Below are 19,364 nucleotides of genomic sequence, written 5' to 3' on the forward strand. Positions count from 1 at the left end.
AAGCCATTTGAGGAAAAAACTCTCAGAAAAGAGGCGTTTGCATGAGTTTTATGTCAATTGAATTTCATGACCACTCAAAACTATACTTTTTGTCCTGCAATCGAGTTTATTTGTTATCACGACGCTTATATACAAAGTGTTTGTCATGGTTGCAAGTTACAGCCATGGTTACAAGTTACAGCCATGGTTGCAAGTTACAGCCATGGTTGCAAGTTACAGCCATGGTTACAAGTTACAGCCATGGTTGCAAGTTACAACATGGTTACAAGGTTACAACAAACAACGACAGAAAAAAATCATTTTTCCTTATTGTCAATTTGATGGATGGGAATTAGTACATAGAAGCGATGACATGTCAACAAAATGGCTGTCTTCAAAGAACAATTTCTGCTGCTCACGAAACAAATTTGCTAGGATTTCAACTGTCTGCAACATGAAAGTGACTATATCTGAGACCTCACCGAATAAAAACGTCTCAATACTTTGTCCAAACCTCTCCGTCAGTAAACGATGGAAATACTTTCGAAGAATATTCAAATATCGCCAAATGGACTTCGAGTTTGCATTATGGCAAATGTTGTATCTTTTTATTTCTCCAAGCAAAGTGTAAGTTATATTATTCTTGAAATTTTTAAACAGCAGCAAATGCCTGATTCCTAGTTAAATAAAAGATACAGTTTTAAAATTAATTTTCTGACGTTTTGCTCAATTGATGTATTGAAATATGAATTTTCATTGTGAATACAGTTACTCGTTGTTTGTAGAAACACTTTAACTTTGACGAACTCATAAAATTGCGCTCTCTTGTGAGAAATATTGCGTGGAAAATTTTGTAGTTTTAACTTGAGCTCAACGATTTTTTTCTTTAAACTATGTAAAAACGATGCAGACAAACAAATTTGTATTTAAATGTGTAGTACTTATAATAACTATGATTAAATTATCAACTATATATTAGAAAGTCATAAAACTCAAAAATTTTGCTAGCTTTCATTGCTCTTATTTTGCTATTAACCAAGTAATGGTTTGTTTTTGTATGAACTTTTCTGTTGGTTCGTGTATGTTGTAAATTGTTCAGTTTTCAAAGTTTTTTGTATTAGAGTTTTTGGAAATTACAAAGTAAAATACTTGCATTGAATAATTACAAATTATCTTAGTTAAAAAAATTTACACTTTATGGCATAACTAAATTCTATCTTTAATATTGTGTAAAAAATTGACTAAATTTCATTTCATTTTGCAGGTATCGAAATTTTGAGTATCATAAACGTAAGTTTATATATTTTATCCATTGTGTTTATTTAAAATGTGAAAACTATTTCATGATTTCATGACTTTATTTTTGTCAGATACAAAGCATCAATGGGCAAGAGATGATCCTGCTTTTCTTGTTATTTTAAGCATCTGGCTTTCAGGTAAATCAATACAAAACAAAACATATTTAGTTTGAATACTAACTGTCACTTTACCACTGTTACAAACTGGTTCACTGTGGGGATTGAGAATCTCAAAAAATTAAAATATTCCATTGTATTGTTGTTTAGTGTCTTGCATTGGATTTTCAATTGTTCTACAACTTGGCTTTTTTGCATTTATTCGTTTTACGCTATGGGTGGTTTTCATGGAATTTGTAGGTGTTGGTCTGCTTGTTGCAACAATACTATGGTGAGCCATAATTGTGTGTTAAGATTCCTCATTTCTTTGTAACTATTGAAACAATATTCAACATTTAATAATAAATTATTGTTAAATGTGTGTAGATTTAGATTGTTTGGGGGGAGGGGAGGGCTGATATTCATTATTTGCAATGTTAAGTTCTTTTAAAATTAAGTGTTTTCAAAGAATTATGAAATGTATGTACATGCAAAATGAGCCCCTAATTATCAATCTTCCTTATGCCTGTTGTCCAGGTTATATACCGTTTGTTATGGTATTGATCAATATTTTGTCCTCTTTAGCTGTAGTGGCCAGCCTGGTACATATAAGTATTAAAAGAATATATAATGCGGTTTAGATTGCTGGAACTTATAGTTGTGGGGTGAAGTTTGTAATCATAAAAATAAACTAAACCTTCAAGGGATTATTTCATTTAATCACAGCAATTGTATTGAGTGTTTACTATGTATTCTGAACTATAATGGCTTTCTGTGTTTTGATATTTTGTCATTAATGGTAAAAGTAAATAATGATTTTATTTTAGGTTCATATCTAACAAATATTTGAGAACTCGGAATGCTGAAAGCAAAAAACAATTTGTCGAGTGGGGATATGCTTTTGATGTTCATCTCAATGCTTTCTTTCCTCTGTTGGTTATCTTGCATGTTATTCAGTTATTTTTTGTAAAATGTAAGATGTTAAAATATATTATCGATTTCTCATTTATCAAGGTGTATTAAAGTACATGTTGGTATCTTTGATTAAATTACCTTTCAACAATTTACCATCTATCTTGTCACATGACAGATTTTGGAAATGTTTTAAAATTCATATTTAACTAGTTTGGTTTTGTATTGTTTAATTGGAGTTATTGTATAGTATGAACTGTTTATTGCTTTCATAGCACACATGAACTCTATGGAATATTTTTTTAGTTTTGGATCATAATCATGGTTTTACAATACTGTTGTGTAACACTCTCTGGTTGGTTGCATTTGTTTACTATGGTTATATAACATTTCTAGGATATAGTGGTAAGTTTACAGTATTTTCTTACTGGTAATTTACTTATCTACAAATAACCGTATTCTTCCAAGATCTTTGTCGATACTTCAATTAAGTGCTTCAATAAAAAGCTAAAACTACTGCTACTTGTTTTGCTTCCTGCTGTAAAACGTAACTCCATGGGAATATTTTTTTGTCGTTTGCAATAAATAAAGTAAATTCTTTGCAGCCAACTGAATTACAGGCCGCTTTGACTCTTACTTGTCAATAGTTGTTCTTTCTTTCTCTTTATTGAGCCTTCACGAAATACTCACCATCAGACTTGCGGTACAGAAACTTGTTTCTCTGTAGTGGTTAAAATTTTTGCGTATACAAAGCAGTTAAACCATATTCTTAAAGTTTTTTGTGTAAATATTGTATAGCAATAATATATTTATCTTTTATTTTTAGCATTGCCGTTTCTTCAGAAGACTGTTGTTTTACTTTATCCTGTACCGCTACTTCTAGTTTTGTACATTTTAACAATTGTCTATTCATGCAATATTGGTCATGAAGTGTTGGATTTTTACAAAAATGTTGTACGGTAATACTCGGCATTAATCCTACAACAGGGTGATTTTCTCTCGTATAATGAGTGAAGCGAGGAACGCGACTCTTAAACAACACTTGAAATGGGTTGTGAAACGGTACATTGTATTTTGAATTACGGACAAAAAACAATAGTTCGAGAAATAGTTCATGAAATGAGTCAAGTTATTTGTAGTTTTTTGCAAATTTAGCAAAAAATGAAATTTGTATTAATGTAACCGAATTAGTCGTCAGTAGTTCAATTACTTTTGTAAAACGATACGTTTTGTTAACTGCGTGATGTTACCTAGATTATGGGAATATTTTGATCAATAAACCGAAAATTTGTTTTCTCAGAGTACGAAATAATGCAATAAATTTACCCGTGGATTTAGCTTTGAGGCATTGAAATTTTAACAATTGATTTTCAGTTAAAAGGCAACAATTAATATTATAAAATGAATATTTTCTACAAAACTACAAAACATATTTGCCGTGCAGTAGAATTGATAACTGCCCTTAGTGAACCTCACGTGTAAAACAAAGCAAACACGATGCAAAGCACCTAGTTGTCCCTTTTTTTCACAATTACATAAAATAACTTTTCTTTTGTATTGGAAACTGGTAATAATTGCACTTTGAAGACACAAAGTTGGACTTTTTTTAGGAAATGCGACTGTTTTATTTAATCATGCAGTACTTTATTTAAATGTCATCACTAGTCAAAGTAATCGTGCGGTGGAAATTTATTTTAAAGCTAATTTCCTAGAGAGGAGTTGAGTAAGTATTTTCAACTATAGTTTTATAGACTAAATGAATAGTTGAAGCTTGAAATTATAAATTTCTGTTAGAGTTTTCTATGAACAAGCACACTATAATCATCGCAAAATTGCATTTTGATATATTAACACTGAGTTTCTTGTCTATGAAAAAGCAATGATAAGGTAGTATAGAAATACTATATGTTTTTAAACAAAGAATATTTGAGAAATATTTACTAAAGCATCATACTTATTTTATGTAACATTGAGCACGTGAAAAAATTTATTACACAACTGAATCTACAAAATACCATCTTAGCTAGGTTGTAATACATAACTATAAAAAATTAATTTGAAAATTTCATGACCTTTTTGGGTGATGTGGAAATTTCATCAGCCTGTCTTTTTTTATCAAGCAATACAGGTGCCTTGCATTCATCAGTGTTTGTTTTATCCACAAGAACTGCTCCTTTTTTAGGCAGTATTGCATGTTTCTTTGTCCATTCTATTGCTTTACGATTGAAATCCTGTCTGTGGTACTTGAACTGTTCTGACTATACAATATATATGAATGCATAAAATGAATAAGAAATCAGTGAACATCAATAAAAAACTGAAACATTGTCTTCTGATTATATCATCTAACTATGTTATTATTATAATAAGTTAAGCAATGGTAGAAATTTCCATCAATACATGTTGAATAATAAAAAGAAAGTAGAAATGAAGAATTGGTCATCTAAGTTTGACATGAAAAATTTTATCACCATTTTCTTTGATGATTAACTTTGCTGCTAATAAAACTAATTTTTCATACAAACCAAATCACACAATAACTCAAAAAGTTCAGATCCCAAATGTGTGTGACTGTTAGACTAAACATGAAACATGACAAAGGTTGATGTAAAGTTGTAAAGATACTTACAATTTCTCCCATAAGTGGATCTTCAGGATTTGGTTCAGCCATTAAAGATTGAATTGATTTTAAAACAGTTGAAACATTCCAAGATGGTTTCCAAGCACCCTGCATAAATTTACTATTTTGTTTTGAAGTTAATATGTTAGAAAATATGCTAAATCCAAACACATGAATACCTTAGGAGGCATTTTTAACACATCCAGGCAAATACGACCAGAATTATCAATATTTGGATGATAAATGGGAGTGATAAACTTTACTTTTGGAGGTTCAAATGGATACCTAAACATTAAATACTAATAAATTATGAATTCCAAACAAAGATACAGAAAATCCACAGAACAGAGATCTTATTCTCCACTCATCTAAGCTGTCAAGCTATGTTTGCTAGCATAATTTAAGAATACTGGCTATCTTGTAAAAATTTACCATTTAAATCTTTCATTATTACCTTTCAGGAATGAGAATATCAAGTTTAAATATGCCACCAACATATGGTGTATCTTCGCTTCCAACAATATCTGTAAAATTAAGATACGTACAAAATTTGACAGCATTTAACAATGTGTCTTCCATAAAATTTTACTCATTTATTGATGCTGTTTGAGTGTACTGTCAGTCTGTCAGGCACTTAAAATCGTAACAGTACTGTAGTGATTTTAAATGCAAAAATTTCTAAATGCCATCGAGTTAAAAACTAGAGATATGGATCAACACAGTTTGATTCAAAAGCTTACTGGCTTGCAAGTAGTCAATACGATCTTCTATCATCCAACATGAAATTCCCGGAGAAGGATCATTTTCCATCATTTTCAACTCTCGTTTCATCCTAGTTTCACGCTGCATTATTATTTATGGTTAAAATAAAATGGTTATGTCGTTTGCCGTTATGGTGACAGTAAAGTTTTCCCCCGCGGGTTTACTTCGTACATCTCCACAAAGAGATTTTACCAAAGTGAAATTTGCACTCACTACTACCACCAATCACCACACTCCACACAAATCATCGCTTTCTCATTCAACTAAATGCTATCGCTCAAAATAACAATTAAATTGGAAAGATCTTTTGTGGCATGGTAATATATTAGCCTTTGAACTCAAAAATAATTGCAGATTATTGTAAAATAAATTTAATCATCTTAATCATAAATTTAATCATTTTTGAAAGATAAATTTATGCTATTGCATAAGGTTAAAGCAACGAAAAAACGGATCAAAATGCACGAACTAAAGCAGTCAATAATAAAAGTTGTAATGTGTAGGTGAGAGGGTGATATACAATAAAAATGAGTACCAATTTGGCAGGAGTTGCTAACATTTGCTCTTACATTCTTCCCATCATTTATAAAATAAGGGTAATCAAAATGCAATCAAGTGTAAGGAGCTTAATGTCTATAAACACTTATATGTAATCTTGGTAATTATGACACTTCATTATGAAATCTGTCAACCCTTAAATAGCACAAGAAATAAGTTGTTTTTGAAAAAATCATGACAAATTTACGTTTGCTTATTAATATAGCTAGGAGTTATTTAAATAATACAAAAACATTTGTAGGTTTTTAATCTTGGGTCAGTATATATTTACATTTTTCTTTTCATATTGTAATTAATGACTAACAGGTAAATTCGGAGAAATGATTGGAACCAATTTGTTTCTGGTATCCAGGCATACTTATTACCATCTCCTGCTGGTCCCGCGAAGAAGATAAGATAGGTATGTTGAACAGCAAATATAATTTATTACTCTAAATAAAGTTCATCGACTAAACAACAAGAGTAAAATATTTTTTGCGAATTTCAGCATTTAGAAGTCAGTTCTGTAAATTATTCCAGTAATTTTTTATATGTGAAGAATCTGCATTAAAACATCGCAATAAGAACTATAGTCTTTTCCATGAAAATTCGTGTACTATAGTCTTTTGCATGAAAATTCGTGATCTATAGTCTTTTGCATGAAAATTCGCGTACTATAGTCTTTTGCATGAAAATTCGTGATCTATAGTCCTTTTCATGAAAATTCGTGATCTATAGTCTCTTGCATGAAAACTCGTGATCTATAGTGTTTTGCATGAAAATTCATGTACTATAGTCTTTTGCATGAAAATTCGTGATCTATAGTCTTTTGCATGGAAATTCGTGTACTATAGTCTTTTCAATGAAAATTCGTGTACTATAGTCTTTTCAATGAAAATTCGTGATCTATAGTGTTTTGCATGAAAATTCGTGATCTATAGTCTTTTCCATGAAAATTCGTGATCTATAGTGTTTTGCATGAAAATTCGTGATCTATAGTCTTTTGCATGAAAATTCGTGATCTATAGTGTTTTGCATGAAAATTCGTGATCTATAGTCTTTGCATGAAAATTCGTGATCTATAGTCTTTTGCATGAAAATTCGTGATCTATAGTCTTTTGCATGAAAATTCGTGATCTATAGTCTTTTGCATGAAAATTCGTGATCTATAGTCTTTTCATGAAAATTCGTGTACTATAGTCTTTTTATGAAAATTCGTGATCTATAGTCTTTTGCATGAAAATTCGTGTACTATAGTCTTTTCATGAAAATTCGTGTACTATAGTCTTTTCATGAAAATTCGTGATCTATAGTGTTTTGCATGAAAATTCGTGATCTATAGTCTTTTGCATGAAAATTCGTGATCTATAGTCTTTTGCATGAAAATTCGTGAACTATAGTCTTTTGCATGAAAATTCGTGTACTATAGTCTTTTGCATGAAAATTCGTGTACTATAGTCATTTCCATAAAAATTCGTGATCTATAGTCTTTTGCATGAAAATTCGTGATCTATAGTCTTTTGCATGAAAATTCGTGATCTATAATCTTTTGCATGAAAATTCGTGATCTATAGTCTTTTGAATGAAAATTCGTGATCTATAGTGTTTTGCATGAAAATTTGTGATCTATAGTCTTTTGAATGAAAATTCGTGTACTATAGTCTTTTCCATGAAAACTCGTGAACTATAGTCTTTTAATAAAATTTCGTGTACTACAGACTTTTGAATGAAAATTCGTGATCTATAGTGTTTTGCATAAAAATTCGTGTACTATAGTCTTTTGCATGAAAATTCGTGATCTATAGTCTTTTGCATAAAAATTCGTGATCTATAGTCTTTTGCATAAAATTCGTGTACTATAGTCTTTTGCATGAAAATCCTTGTACTACAGTCTTTTTCATGAAAATTCGTGTACTATAATCTTTTGCATGAAAATTCGTGATCTATAGTCCTTTAAACGAATTTTCGTGATCTATAGTCTTTTAATAAAATTTCGTGTACTACAGACTTTTGAATGAAAATTCGTGATCTATAGTGTTTTGCATAAAAATTCGTGTAGTATAGTCTTTTGCATGAAAATTCGTGATCCATAGTCTTTTGCATAAAAATTCGTGATCTATAGTCTTTTGCATAAAAATTCGTGTACCATAGTCTATTGCATGAAAACTCATGATCTATAGTGTTTTGCATGAAAATTCGTGTACTATAGTCTTTTGCATGAAAATTCGTGATCTATAGTCTTTTGCATGAAAATTCGTGTACTATAGTCTTTTGCATGAAAATTCGTGATCCATAGTCTTTTGCATAAAAATTCGTGATCTATAGTCTTTTGCATAAAAATTCGTGTACTATAGTCTTTTGCATGAAAATTCATGATCTATAGTCTTTTGCATGAAAATTCGTGTACTATAGTCTTTTGCATGAAAATTCGTGATCTATAGTCTTTTGCATGAAAATTCGTGTACTATAGTCTTTTCAATGAAAATTCGTGTACTATAGTCTTTTCAATGAAAATTCGTGATCTATAGTCAATTGCATGAAAATTCGTAAAACATAGTCTTTTGCACGAATTTTCGTGATCTATAGTCTTTTGCATAAAAATACGTGTACTATAGTCTTTTGCATGAAAATTCACGTACTATAGTCTTTTGCATGAAAATTCGTGATCTATAGTCTTTTTCATGAAAATTCGTGATCTATAGTCTTTTGCATGAAAATTCGTGTACTATAGACTTTTGCATGAAAATTCGTGATCTATAGTCTTTTGCATGAAAATTCGTGTACTATAGTCTTTTGTATGAAAATTAGTGTACTATAGTCTTTTGCATGAAATTTATGTACTATAGTCTTTTGCACGAAAATTCGTGTACTATAGTCTTTTGCATGAAAATTCTTGCACTATAGTGTTTAGCATTAAAATTCGTGTACTATAATTCCCGCATTTTCACAAATTTTCACAATTTTTCATACAAAGACTATAATTCACGCATTTTCACAAATTTTAACAATTTTATACAAAAAGACTATAATTCACGCATTTTCACAAATTTTCACAATTTTTCAAAAAAAGACTATAATTCACATTTCTGAAATTTTAACAATTTTCACAAAAGACTATTAATCGCATTTTCCTGATTTGAATAAAGACTATAATTCACGCATTTTAATAATTTTCTGATTTTCATACAATAACTATAATTCATGCATTTTCTGAAACTTTCTGATTTTTGACAAAAGATTATCATTCACGCATTTTCATAAATTTTCATGATTTTTAATACAATGACTATAATTCACGCATTTTCCTGGAATTTTTATTGATTTTTTACAGAGACTATAATTCACGCATTTTCTGGAGATTTTCTGATTTTCACAAAGGACTATAAGTCACGCATTTTCTGGAATTTTCTGATTTTCACTGAGACAATAATTCATGCATTTTCAATTTTCCGTAATTTTTCCACAAAGAGACTATAATTCACGCATTTTTGCAATTTTCTGATTTTTAATACAAAGACTATAATTCACGCGTTTTCAAAGGGTGTAACAATTTTTACAACCATTTATTTCCATTTCATTCAGACTAGAACCTCATCCATTTCCATTCCATTCATTTCTAATTTTCCAAATTCACCTAAGACCTCATTCCACGCATTTTCTAAAATTTCATGATTCCACCTAAGACAATAATTCATTACATTTTCACAAATTTTCATAATTTTTCATTAAAGACTCAATTCCATTTTTCTAAAATTTTCTAATTTTTACAATATTTATAATTCATGCATTTTCATAAATTTTCATATTTTCATTCAAAGACTATCAATTCACATTTCCACAAATCTTCACAATTTTCAAAGACTTCTAATTTGTTTCCTGATTTTCAAATTTTCTAAATGACTATAAATCCACTGTTTTCTAAGAATTTTCCTGTGGTTCACAAAAGTAATAATTCATTACCTTTCCTGGAGATTTTCATAATTTCCAGACCTAATCCATTTTCTAAATTCACTAATGGATTCCTTCCATTCCATTCCTTCCATTCCATTCCATTCCATTCCATTCCATTTCCATTCCTTCCTTCCTAATTCCATTTTCCAAATTTTCTAATTTTCACCTAAGACTATAATTCATACATTTTTCTAAATTTTCTAATTTTCCTAAGACTAATTCACATTTTCATAAGATTCTAATTTTTTTCTGAGAGACTATAATTCATGCATTTTCTGGAGTTACAATTTTCACAAAAAGAGAGACCTATAATTCCACATTTTCAAATTTTTCTGAGATTTTCATGAGACTATAGTTCACGCTTGTTTTCTGGTTACGATGATTCAGTTTTCTGATTTTCGCAAAGGACTCATTCACGCGTTTTCAGTTTTCTGATTTTTTCACAAAGGATATAATCACGCATTTCCTGATTTTCCTGATTTTGATAAAGGATTTCATATGGAGATTTTTCCAGATTTTCATCCAAAGATAATTCACGCGTTTTCCTGATTTTTCTGATTTTCACATGAATTCTCGTTCACCGTTTTCTGGATTTTTCTGATTTACCGGATAAATCCACGCATTTTCCTGATTTTTGATAAAGACTATAAAGTCACGCATTTTCATAAATTCACGATTTTCATTCAGACCATAATTCACGATTTTCCTGAATTATCCAATTTTCACCAGATGAATATAAGGTCACGCGTTTTCTGGAGATTTTTCTGATTTTTTACAAAAGAAACACTATCAATTCACACATTTTCATGATTTTCTGATTTTCATTCAAGACTATAATTGTGCATTTTCCTGAGATTTTCCTGATTTTCAGCAAAGGGCTCTAATTCACGCGTTTTCCTGGAATTTTCTGATTTTCAAAAACTATAATTCACGCATTTCCTGGAGTTACTAAAGATTTTCATAAAGTTATGCTTCACGCGTTTCCTGGAAATGTGAATGATTTTTCGTAAAGGACTATAGTTCATGTGAACTCATTGCGTTTTCAAATTTTTGTGGTTTTTAATATTGGACTATAGTTCTGTTTTCCTGGAATTTTCCTGATTTTGTAAAACATAGTTCGGCGTTTTCAGGTTTTCTGATTTTTCGCAAGGACTATCAGTTCGCGATTTCAGATTTTCTGATTTTCCTGCGAAGATTATGATTCATGCGTTTTCACAGGTTTTTACTGATTTTCACAAAGGATATGATTCAGGCGTTTTCTGGATTTCTGATTTTCACCGAGACCTCAGTTCACGCGTTTTCTGGAGTTGACCAGTTAGTTTTCCTGGTTTTTCACCAAAGGACTATAATTCACGCGTTTTCATAGTTTTTCCTGATTTTCACAAAGACCCAATTAATAACGCATTTTCATAAGGTTCTCATGAATTTTCGAAAAGGACTATAATTCACGCATTTTCATAGATTTTCTGATTCTTCCATTTCCTTCCATTCCATTCCAAGACCATTCCATTCCATTCCATTCCTTCCATTCCATTCCATTCCATTCCATTCATTCATTGCTGGCATTCCATTCCATTCCATTCCATTTTCATTCATTTCATTCACAAATTCTAATTTTCTAAAAAGACTATAAATCCACACCATTCATAAATTCCACAAATTTTCAGCACCTAGACTATAATTCACGCATTTTCACAAATTTTCACAATTTTTTACAAAAACACTATAATTCACGCATATTCGCAAATTTTTACAATTTTTCATACAAAGACTATAATTCACGCCTTTTAACAAATTTTCACAATGGTTCACACAAAGACAATAATTCATGCATTTTCACAAATTTTCGCAATGTTTCATACAATGACTATAATTCACGCATTTTTACAAATTTTCACAATTTTTCATACAATGACTATAATTCACGCATTTTCACAAATTTTCACAATTTTTCACTAAAAGGCTATAATTTACGCATTTTCACAAAATTTCACAATATTTTACAAAAAGACTATAATTCACGCATTTTCACAACTTTTCACAATTTTTCACAAAAAGACTATAATTCACTCAATTTCGAAAATTTGTGAAAATGCGTAAATTATAGTCTTTTTGTGAAAAATTGTGAAAATTTTTGAAAATGCGTTAATTATAGTCTTTGTATGAAAAATTGTGAAAATTTGTGAAAGTGCGTGAATTATAGTCTTTATGTGAAAAATTGTCAAAATTTGTGAAAATGCGTGGTCATCTGTGAAAATTGTGAAAATTTGTGAAAATACGTGAATTATCTTTGTGAAAATTGTAATTTAATAATACAAAATTATAGTCTTTTAATAAAATTGTGAAAATTTGTGAAATTGAATTATATTTATGAAAAATTGTGAAAATTTGTGAAAATGCGTGAATTATAATCTTTTGTAAAAATTGTAAAAATTGTGTAGTAATGAACTAATTAGTAGAAATATGAAAAATTGTGAAAATTGTGAAATGCGTGAATTATAGTCTTTGTGAAAATTGTGAAAATGCGTGAATTATAGTCTTTGTGAAAATTGTGAAAATTTGTGAAAATGCGTGATTTATAGTCTTTTGTGAAAAATTGTGTGAAAATGCGTGAAAATCGTTAATTAAAGTCTTAAATGAAAAATAAATTGAAGTGAAAATGCGTGAATATAGTCTTTATGTAAAAATTGTGAAAATTGTTAAAATGCATGAATTATCTCTTTGTAAAATCGTGAATTTGTGAAAATGCGTGAATTATAGTCTTTGTGTGAAAATTGTGAAAATTAATGCGTAATTATAGTCTTTGAAAAATGAAAATTGTGAAAATGCGTGAATTATAGTCTTTTGTGAAAAATAATGTGAAAATGCGTTAATTAAGTCTTTGTATGAAAAATTGTGAAAATTTGTGAAAATGCGTGAATTATAGTCTTTGTAAAAATTGTGAAAATTGTGAAAATGCGTGAATTATAGTCTTTGTATGAAAATTGTGAAAATTTGTGAAAATGTGAATTATAGTCTTTTGTGAAAATTGTGAAAATTTGTGAAAATGCGTGAATTATAGTCTTTATGTGAAAAATTGTGAAAAATGCGTGAATATAGTCTTTATTAAAAATTGTGAAAATTTGAAAATGCGTGAATTAATCTTTGTAAAATTGTGAAATGTTAAAAATATGGATCTTTGTAAAAATTGTGAAAATTTGTGAAAATGCATGAATTATAGTCTTTGTGTGAAAAATTGTGAAAATTTGTGAAAATGCGTGAATTATAGTCTTTATTTAGTGAAAATTTGTGAAAAAGATGCGTGAATTATAGTCTTTTTGAAAAAATTGTAAAAAGTGAAAATGCGTAAATAGTTTTTGTGAAAAATTGTGAAAATTTTGAAAATGCGTGAATTAAGTCTTTGTATGAAAAATTGTGAAAATTTGTGAAAATGCGTGAATTTAGTCTTTTGTGAAAATTGTAAAAATTTGTGAAAATGCGTGAATTATGTCTTTTTATGAAAAATTGTGAAAATTGAAAATGCGTGAATTATAGTCTTTTGTGAAAATTGAAAATTGTGAAAATGCGTGAATTATAGTCTTTTGTGAAAAATTGTGAAAATTTGTGAAAATGCGTGAATAGTCTTTGTCTGTGAAATTTGTGAAAAGTAAAGTCTTGTGAAAAATTAATTTGTGAAAATGCGTGAATTATATTTTGTGAAAATTGTGAAATTGTGAAAATGCAGATTATGAAGTCTTGTATGAAAATTGTGAAAATTTGAAAATGCGTGAATTATAGTCTTTGTGAAAATTGTGAAAATGTGAAAATGCGTGAATTATAGTCTTTGTAAAAATTGTGAAATTTGTGAAAATGCGTGATTATAGTCTTTTGTGAAAAATTGTGAAAATTTGTAATGCGTGAATTATAGTCTTTTGTGAAAAATTGTGAAAATAATGCGTGAATATAGTCTTTGTATGAAAAAGTGAAAATTTGTGAAAATGCGTGAATTATAGTCTTTGTGAAAAATTGTGAAAATTTGTGAAAATGCGTGAATTATAGTCTTTGTATTAAAAATTGTGAAAATTTGTGAAAATGCGTGAATTATAGTCTTTGTAAAAATTGTGAAAATTTGTGAAAATGCATGAATTATAGTCTTTTTGTAAAAAAATGTGAAAATTTGTGAAAATGCATGAATAATAGTCTTTTTGTAAAAAATTGTAAAAATTTTGAAAATGCGTGAATTATAGTCTTTTTGTGAAAAATTGTGAAAATTTTGAAAATGTGTGAATTATAGTCTTTGTATGAAAAATTGTGAAAATTTGTGAAAATGCGTGAATTATAGTCTTTGTGAAAATTTGTGAAAATGCGTGAATTATAGTCTTTTTGTGAAAAATTATGAAAATTTGTAAAAATGCGTGAATTATAGTCTTTTTGCAAAAAATTGTGAAAATTTGTGAAAATGCGTGAATTATAGTGTTTTTGTGAAAAAGTTGTGAAAATTTGTGAAAATTTGTGAAATTGCGTGAATTATAGTCTTTTTGTAAAAAACTGTGAAAATTTGTGAAAATGTGTGAATTACAGTCTTTTTGTAAAAATTGTGAAAATTTGTTAAAATGCATGAATTATAGTCTTTTTGCAAAAAATTGTGAAAATTTGTGAAATTGCCTGAATTATAGTCTTTTTGTAAAAAACTCTGAAAATTTGTGAAAATGTGTGAATTATAGTCTTTTTGTGAAAAATTGTGAAAATTTGTGAAAATGCGTGAATTATCTTTTTGTGAAAAATTGTGAAAATTGTGAAAATGCGTGAATTATAGTCTTTGTATTAAAAATTGTGAAAATTTGTGAAAATGCGTGAATTATAGTCTTTATGTAAAAAATCGTGAAAATTTGTGAAAATGCGTGAATTATTCTCTTTGTAAAAAATTGTGAAAATTTGTGAAAATGCATGAATTATAGTCTTTTTGTGAAAATTGTGAAAATTTGTGAAAATGCGTGAATTATAGTCTTTGTATGAAAATTGTGAAAATTTGTGAAAATGCGTGAATTATAGTCTTTTGTGAAAAATTGTGAAAATTTGTGAAAATGCGTGAATTATAGTCTTTATGTGAAAAATTGTGAAAATTTGTGAAAATGCGTGAATTATAGTCTTTGTATGAAAATTGTGAAAATTTGTGAAAATGCGTGAATTATAGTCTTTATGTAAAAAATCGTGAAAATTTGTTAAAATGCATGAATTATTCTCTTTGTAAAAAATCGTGAAAATTTGTGAAAATGCATGAATTATAGTCTTTGTGTGAAAAATTGTGAAAATTTGTGAAAATGCGTGAATTATAGTCTTTGTTTGAAAAATTGTGAAAATTTGTGAAAATGCGTGAATTATAGTCTTTATGTGAAAAATTGTAAAATTTGTGAAAATGCGTGAATTATAGTCTTTTTGTGAAAAATTGTGAAAATTTTTGAAAATGTGTGAATTATAGTCTTTGTATGAAAAATTGTGAAAATTTGTGAAAATGCGTGAATTATAGTCTTTTTGTGAAAAATTGTGAAAATTTGTGAAAATGCGTGAATTATAGTCTTTGTATGAAAAATTGTGAAAATTGTGAAAATGCGTGAATTATAGTCTTTTTGTGAAAAATTGTGAAAATTGTGAAAATGCGTGAATTATAGTCTTTATGTGAAAAATTGTGAAAATTTGTGAAAATGCGTGAATTATAGTCTTTGTATTAAAAATTGTGAAAATTTGCGAAAATGCGTGAATTATAGTCTTTATGTAAAAAATCGTGAAAATTTGTTAAAATGCATGAATTATTCTCTTTGTGTAAAAAATCGTGAAAATTTGTGAAAATGCATGAATTATTCTCTTTGTGTGAAAAATTGTGAAAATTTGTGAAAATGCATGAATTATAGTCTTTTTGTGAAAAATTGTGAAAATTGTGAAAATGCGTGAATTATAGTCTTTTTGTGAAAAATTGTAAAATTTGTGAAAATGCATGAATTATAGTCTTTTTGTGAAAAATTGTGAAAATTTTTGAAAATGCGTGAATTATAGTCTTTTTATGAAAATTGTGAAAATTTGTGAAAATGCGTGAATTATAGTCTTTTTGTGAAAAATTGTGAAAATTTGTGAAAATGCGTGAATTATAGTCTTTGTAAAATATTGTGAAAATTTGTGAAAATGCGTAAATTATAGTCTTTTGTGAAAAATTGTGAAAATTTTTGAAAATGCGTGAATTATAGTCTTTTTGTGAATAATTGTGAAAATTTGTGAAAATGCGTGAAGTATAGTCTTTTTCTAAAAAATTGTGAAAATTTGTGAAAATGCAGGATTTATAGTCTTTTTGTGAAAAATTCTAAAAATTAGTGAAAATGCATGAATTATTGTCTTTGTGTGAAACATTGTGAAAATTTGTGAAAATGCAAGAATTATAGTCTTTGTATGAAAAATTGTGAAAATTTGTGAAAATGCGTGAATTATAGTCTTTGTATGAAACATTGTGAAAATTTGTGAAAATGCATGAAGTATAGTCTTTTTGTGAAAAATTGTGAAAATTTTTGAAAATGCTTGAATTATAGTCTTTGTATGAAAGACTATAGTACACGAATTTTCATGCAAAAGACTATAGTTCACGAATTTTTATGCAAAAGACTATAGATCACGAATTTTCATTTGAAAGACTATAGTATACGAATTTTAATGCAAAAGACTATAGTTCACGAATTTTCATGCAAAAGACTATAGTTCACGAATTTTATGCAAAAGACTATAGATCACGAATTTTCATGAAAAAGACTATAGTACAAGAATTTTCATGCAAAAGACTATAGAACACAAATATTAATGCAAAAGACTATAGATCACGAATTTTCATGCAAAACACTATAATTCACGAATTTTCATGCAAAACACTATAGTACACGAATTTTAATGGTAAAGACTATAGTACAAGAATTTTCATGCAAAAGACTATAGAACACGAATATTAATGCAAAAGACAATAGTACACGAATTTTCATGAGCAAGACTATTGTACACGAAATTTCATTTAAAAGACTATAGATCACGAATTTTCATGCAAAAGACTATAGTACATGAATTTTCATGCAAAAGATAATAGTACCCGAACTTTCATGAAAAAGACTATAGATCACGAATTTTAATGCAAAAGATTATAGTACACGAATTTTCATGAAAAAACTGTAGTACAAGGATTTTCATGCAAAAGACTATAGTACACGAATTTTATGCAAAGACTATAGATCACGAATTTTATGCAAAAGACTATGGATCACGAATTTTCATGCAAAAGACTATAGATCACGAATTTTATGAAAAGACTATAGTACACGAATTTTCATGCAAAAGACTATAGTACACGAATTTTCATGCAAAAGACTATAGTTTATGAATTTTCATGCAAAACACTATAGTTCACGAATTTCCATGCAAATGACTATAGTACACGAATTTCATGCAAAAGGGTAGTGTTTACGAAGTTTCATGTAAAAGACTCTAGTTCACGAATTTTCATGCAAAGGACTATAGTACACGAATTTTCATGCAAAAGACTATAGTTCACGAACTTTCTTGGAAAAAACAACAGTTCACGAATTTTTATGCAAAAGACTATAGTTCACGAATTTTCATGCAAAAGACTATAGTTAACGAATTTTCATGGAAAAGACTATAGTTCACGAATTTTCATGCAAAAGACTATAGTTCACGAATTTTCCTGCAAAGGACTATTATCGTTCATGAATTTTCATGCCAAAGTCTATAGTTTACGAATTTTCATGCAAAAGACTATAGTTCACGATTTTTCATAGAAAAGACTATAGTTCACGAACTTTCTTGGAAAAAACTACAGTTCACGAATTTTCATGCAAAAGACTTTAGTTCACGAATTTTCATGGAAAAGACTATAGTTCACGAACTTTCTTGGAAAGGCTATAGTTTACGAATTTTCATTCAAAAGACTATAGTTCACGAATTTTCATGCAAAGGACTATTATCGTTCATGAATTTTCATGCCAAAGTCTATAGTTTACGAATTTTCATGCAAAAGACTATAGTTCACGATTTTTCATATAAAAGACTATAGTACACGAATTTTCATGCAAAAGACTCTAGTTCACGAATTTTTATGTAAAAGAGTAGAGTTTACGAATTTTCATGCAAAAGACTTTAGCTCACGAATTTTCATGCAAAACATTATAGTACACGAATTTTCATGCAAAAACTACAGTTCACAAATTTTCATGCAAAACACTATAGTTCACAAATTTTTATGTAAAAGACTATAGATCACGAATTTTCATGTAAATGGGTAGAGTTTACGAAGTTTCATGCAAAAGACTCTAGTTCACGTATTTTCATGCAAAAGACTATAGTTCACGAATTTTCATGCAAAAGACTATAGTTCACGAATTTTTATGCAAAAGACTATAGTTCACGAATTTTCATGCAAAAGACTATAGTATACGAATTTTAATGCTAAAGACTATCGTACACGAATTTTCATGCAAAAGACTATAGTTCACCAATTTTCATGCAATAGACTATAGTTCACGAATTTTAATGCAAAAGACTATAGTTCACGAATTTTCATGCAAAGACTATAGTTCACGAATTTTCATGCAAAGACTATAGTTCACGAATTTTCATGCAAAACACTATAGTTCACGAATTTTCATGCAAAAGACTATAATTCACGAATTTTCATGCAAAAGACTATAGTTCACGAATTTTCATGCAAAACACTATAGTTCACGAATTTTCATGCAAAAGACTATAGTTCGCAAATTTTCATGCAAAAGACTATAGTTCATTGTTTATAGTTTCATGCATTTTTACACATTTTAATGGCAAAGACTATAATTTATGCATTTTCAGGCATTTTCATGCGAAAGACTATAATCCATGCAAGAAAATGAAAATGTTTGAAAATGCATGAATTACAGGTTTCTACCTGAAAATGTGTGAACTACAGTTTTTGCTTTGAAAATGCATTGTCTATAGTCACGTAAAAATGCGTAAAGTATTGTTTTTTTTGCGTGTATATGAGTGAAATATGTGGTGTGACTTATGTTAGCCTTTAATTCTACCTCGATGTCTACCTTTAGGTTTACTTTTCGTCTGCCTTTCTGTGTACCTTTATGTGTACCTTTATATGTACCTTTCTGTGTACCTTTATGTGTACCTTTATATGTACCTTTATGTGTACCTTTATA

At 28.7% G+C, this 19,364-nt stretch overlaps 2 protein-coding genes across 2 annotated transcripts; one reads left to right on the forward strand and one right to left on the reverse strand.

Annotated features, from left to right (window-relative positions):
* Nucleotides 1-339: 339 nt before the first annotated feature.
* Nucleotides 340-3,594, forward strand: LOC124446681 (protein unc-50 homolog). The gene is made up of 7 exons (XM_046997532.1): nt 340-606; nt 1,244-1,269; nt 1,350-1,415; nt 1,545-1,665; nt 2,201-2,346; nt 2,592-2,690; nt 3,112-3,594. Exons 1-7 carry the CDS (start codon nt 353-355, stop codon nt 3,246-3,248), a joined length of 849 nt encoding a protein of 282 aa, XP_046853488.1. The 5' UTR covers nt 340-352; the 3' UTR covers nt 3,249-3,594.
* Nucleotides 3,595-4,106: 512 nt separating this feature from the next.
* LOC124446682 (ubiquitin-conjugating enzyme E2 T-like) lies at nt 4,107-5,884 on the reverse strand. The gene is made up of 5 exons (XM_046997533.1): nt 5,646-5,884; nt 5,360-5,429; nt 5,085-5,190; nt 4,915-5,013; nt 4,107-4,543 (listed from the first exon to the last, which is right to left on the reverse strand). Exons 1-5 carry the CDS (start codon nt 5,752-5,754, stop codon nt 4,337-4,339), a joined length of 591 nt encoding a protein of 196 aa, XP_046853489.1. The 5' UTR covers nt 5,755-5,884; the 3' UTR covers nt 4,107-4,336.
* Nucleotides 5,885-19,364: the final 13,480 nt, after the last annotated feature.

The sequence above is a fragment of the Xenia sp. Carnegie-2017 genome, unplaced genomic scaffold (assembly GCF_021976095.1).
Source record: "Xenia sp. Carnegie-2017 unplaced genomic scaffold, XeniaSp_v1 HiC_scaffold_22, whole genome shotgun sequence".
Taxonomy (NCBI): Eukaryota; Metazoa; Cnidaria; class Anthozoa; order Malacalcyonacea; family Xeniidae; genus Xenia; species Xenia sp. Carnegie-2017.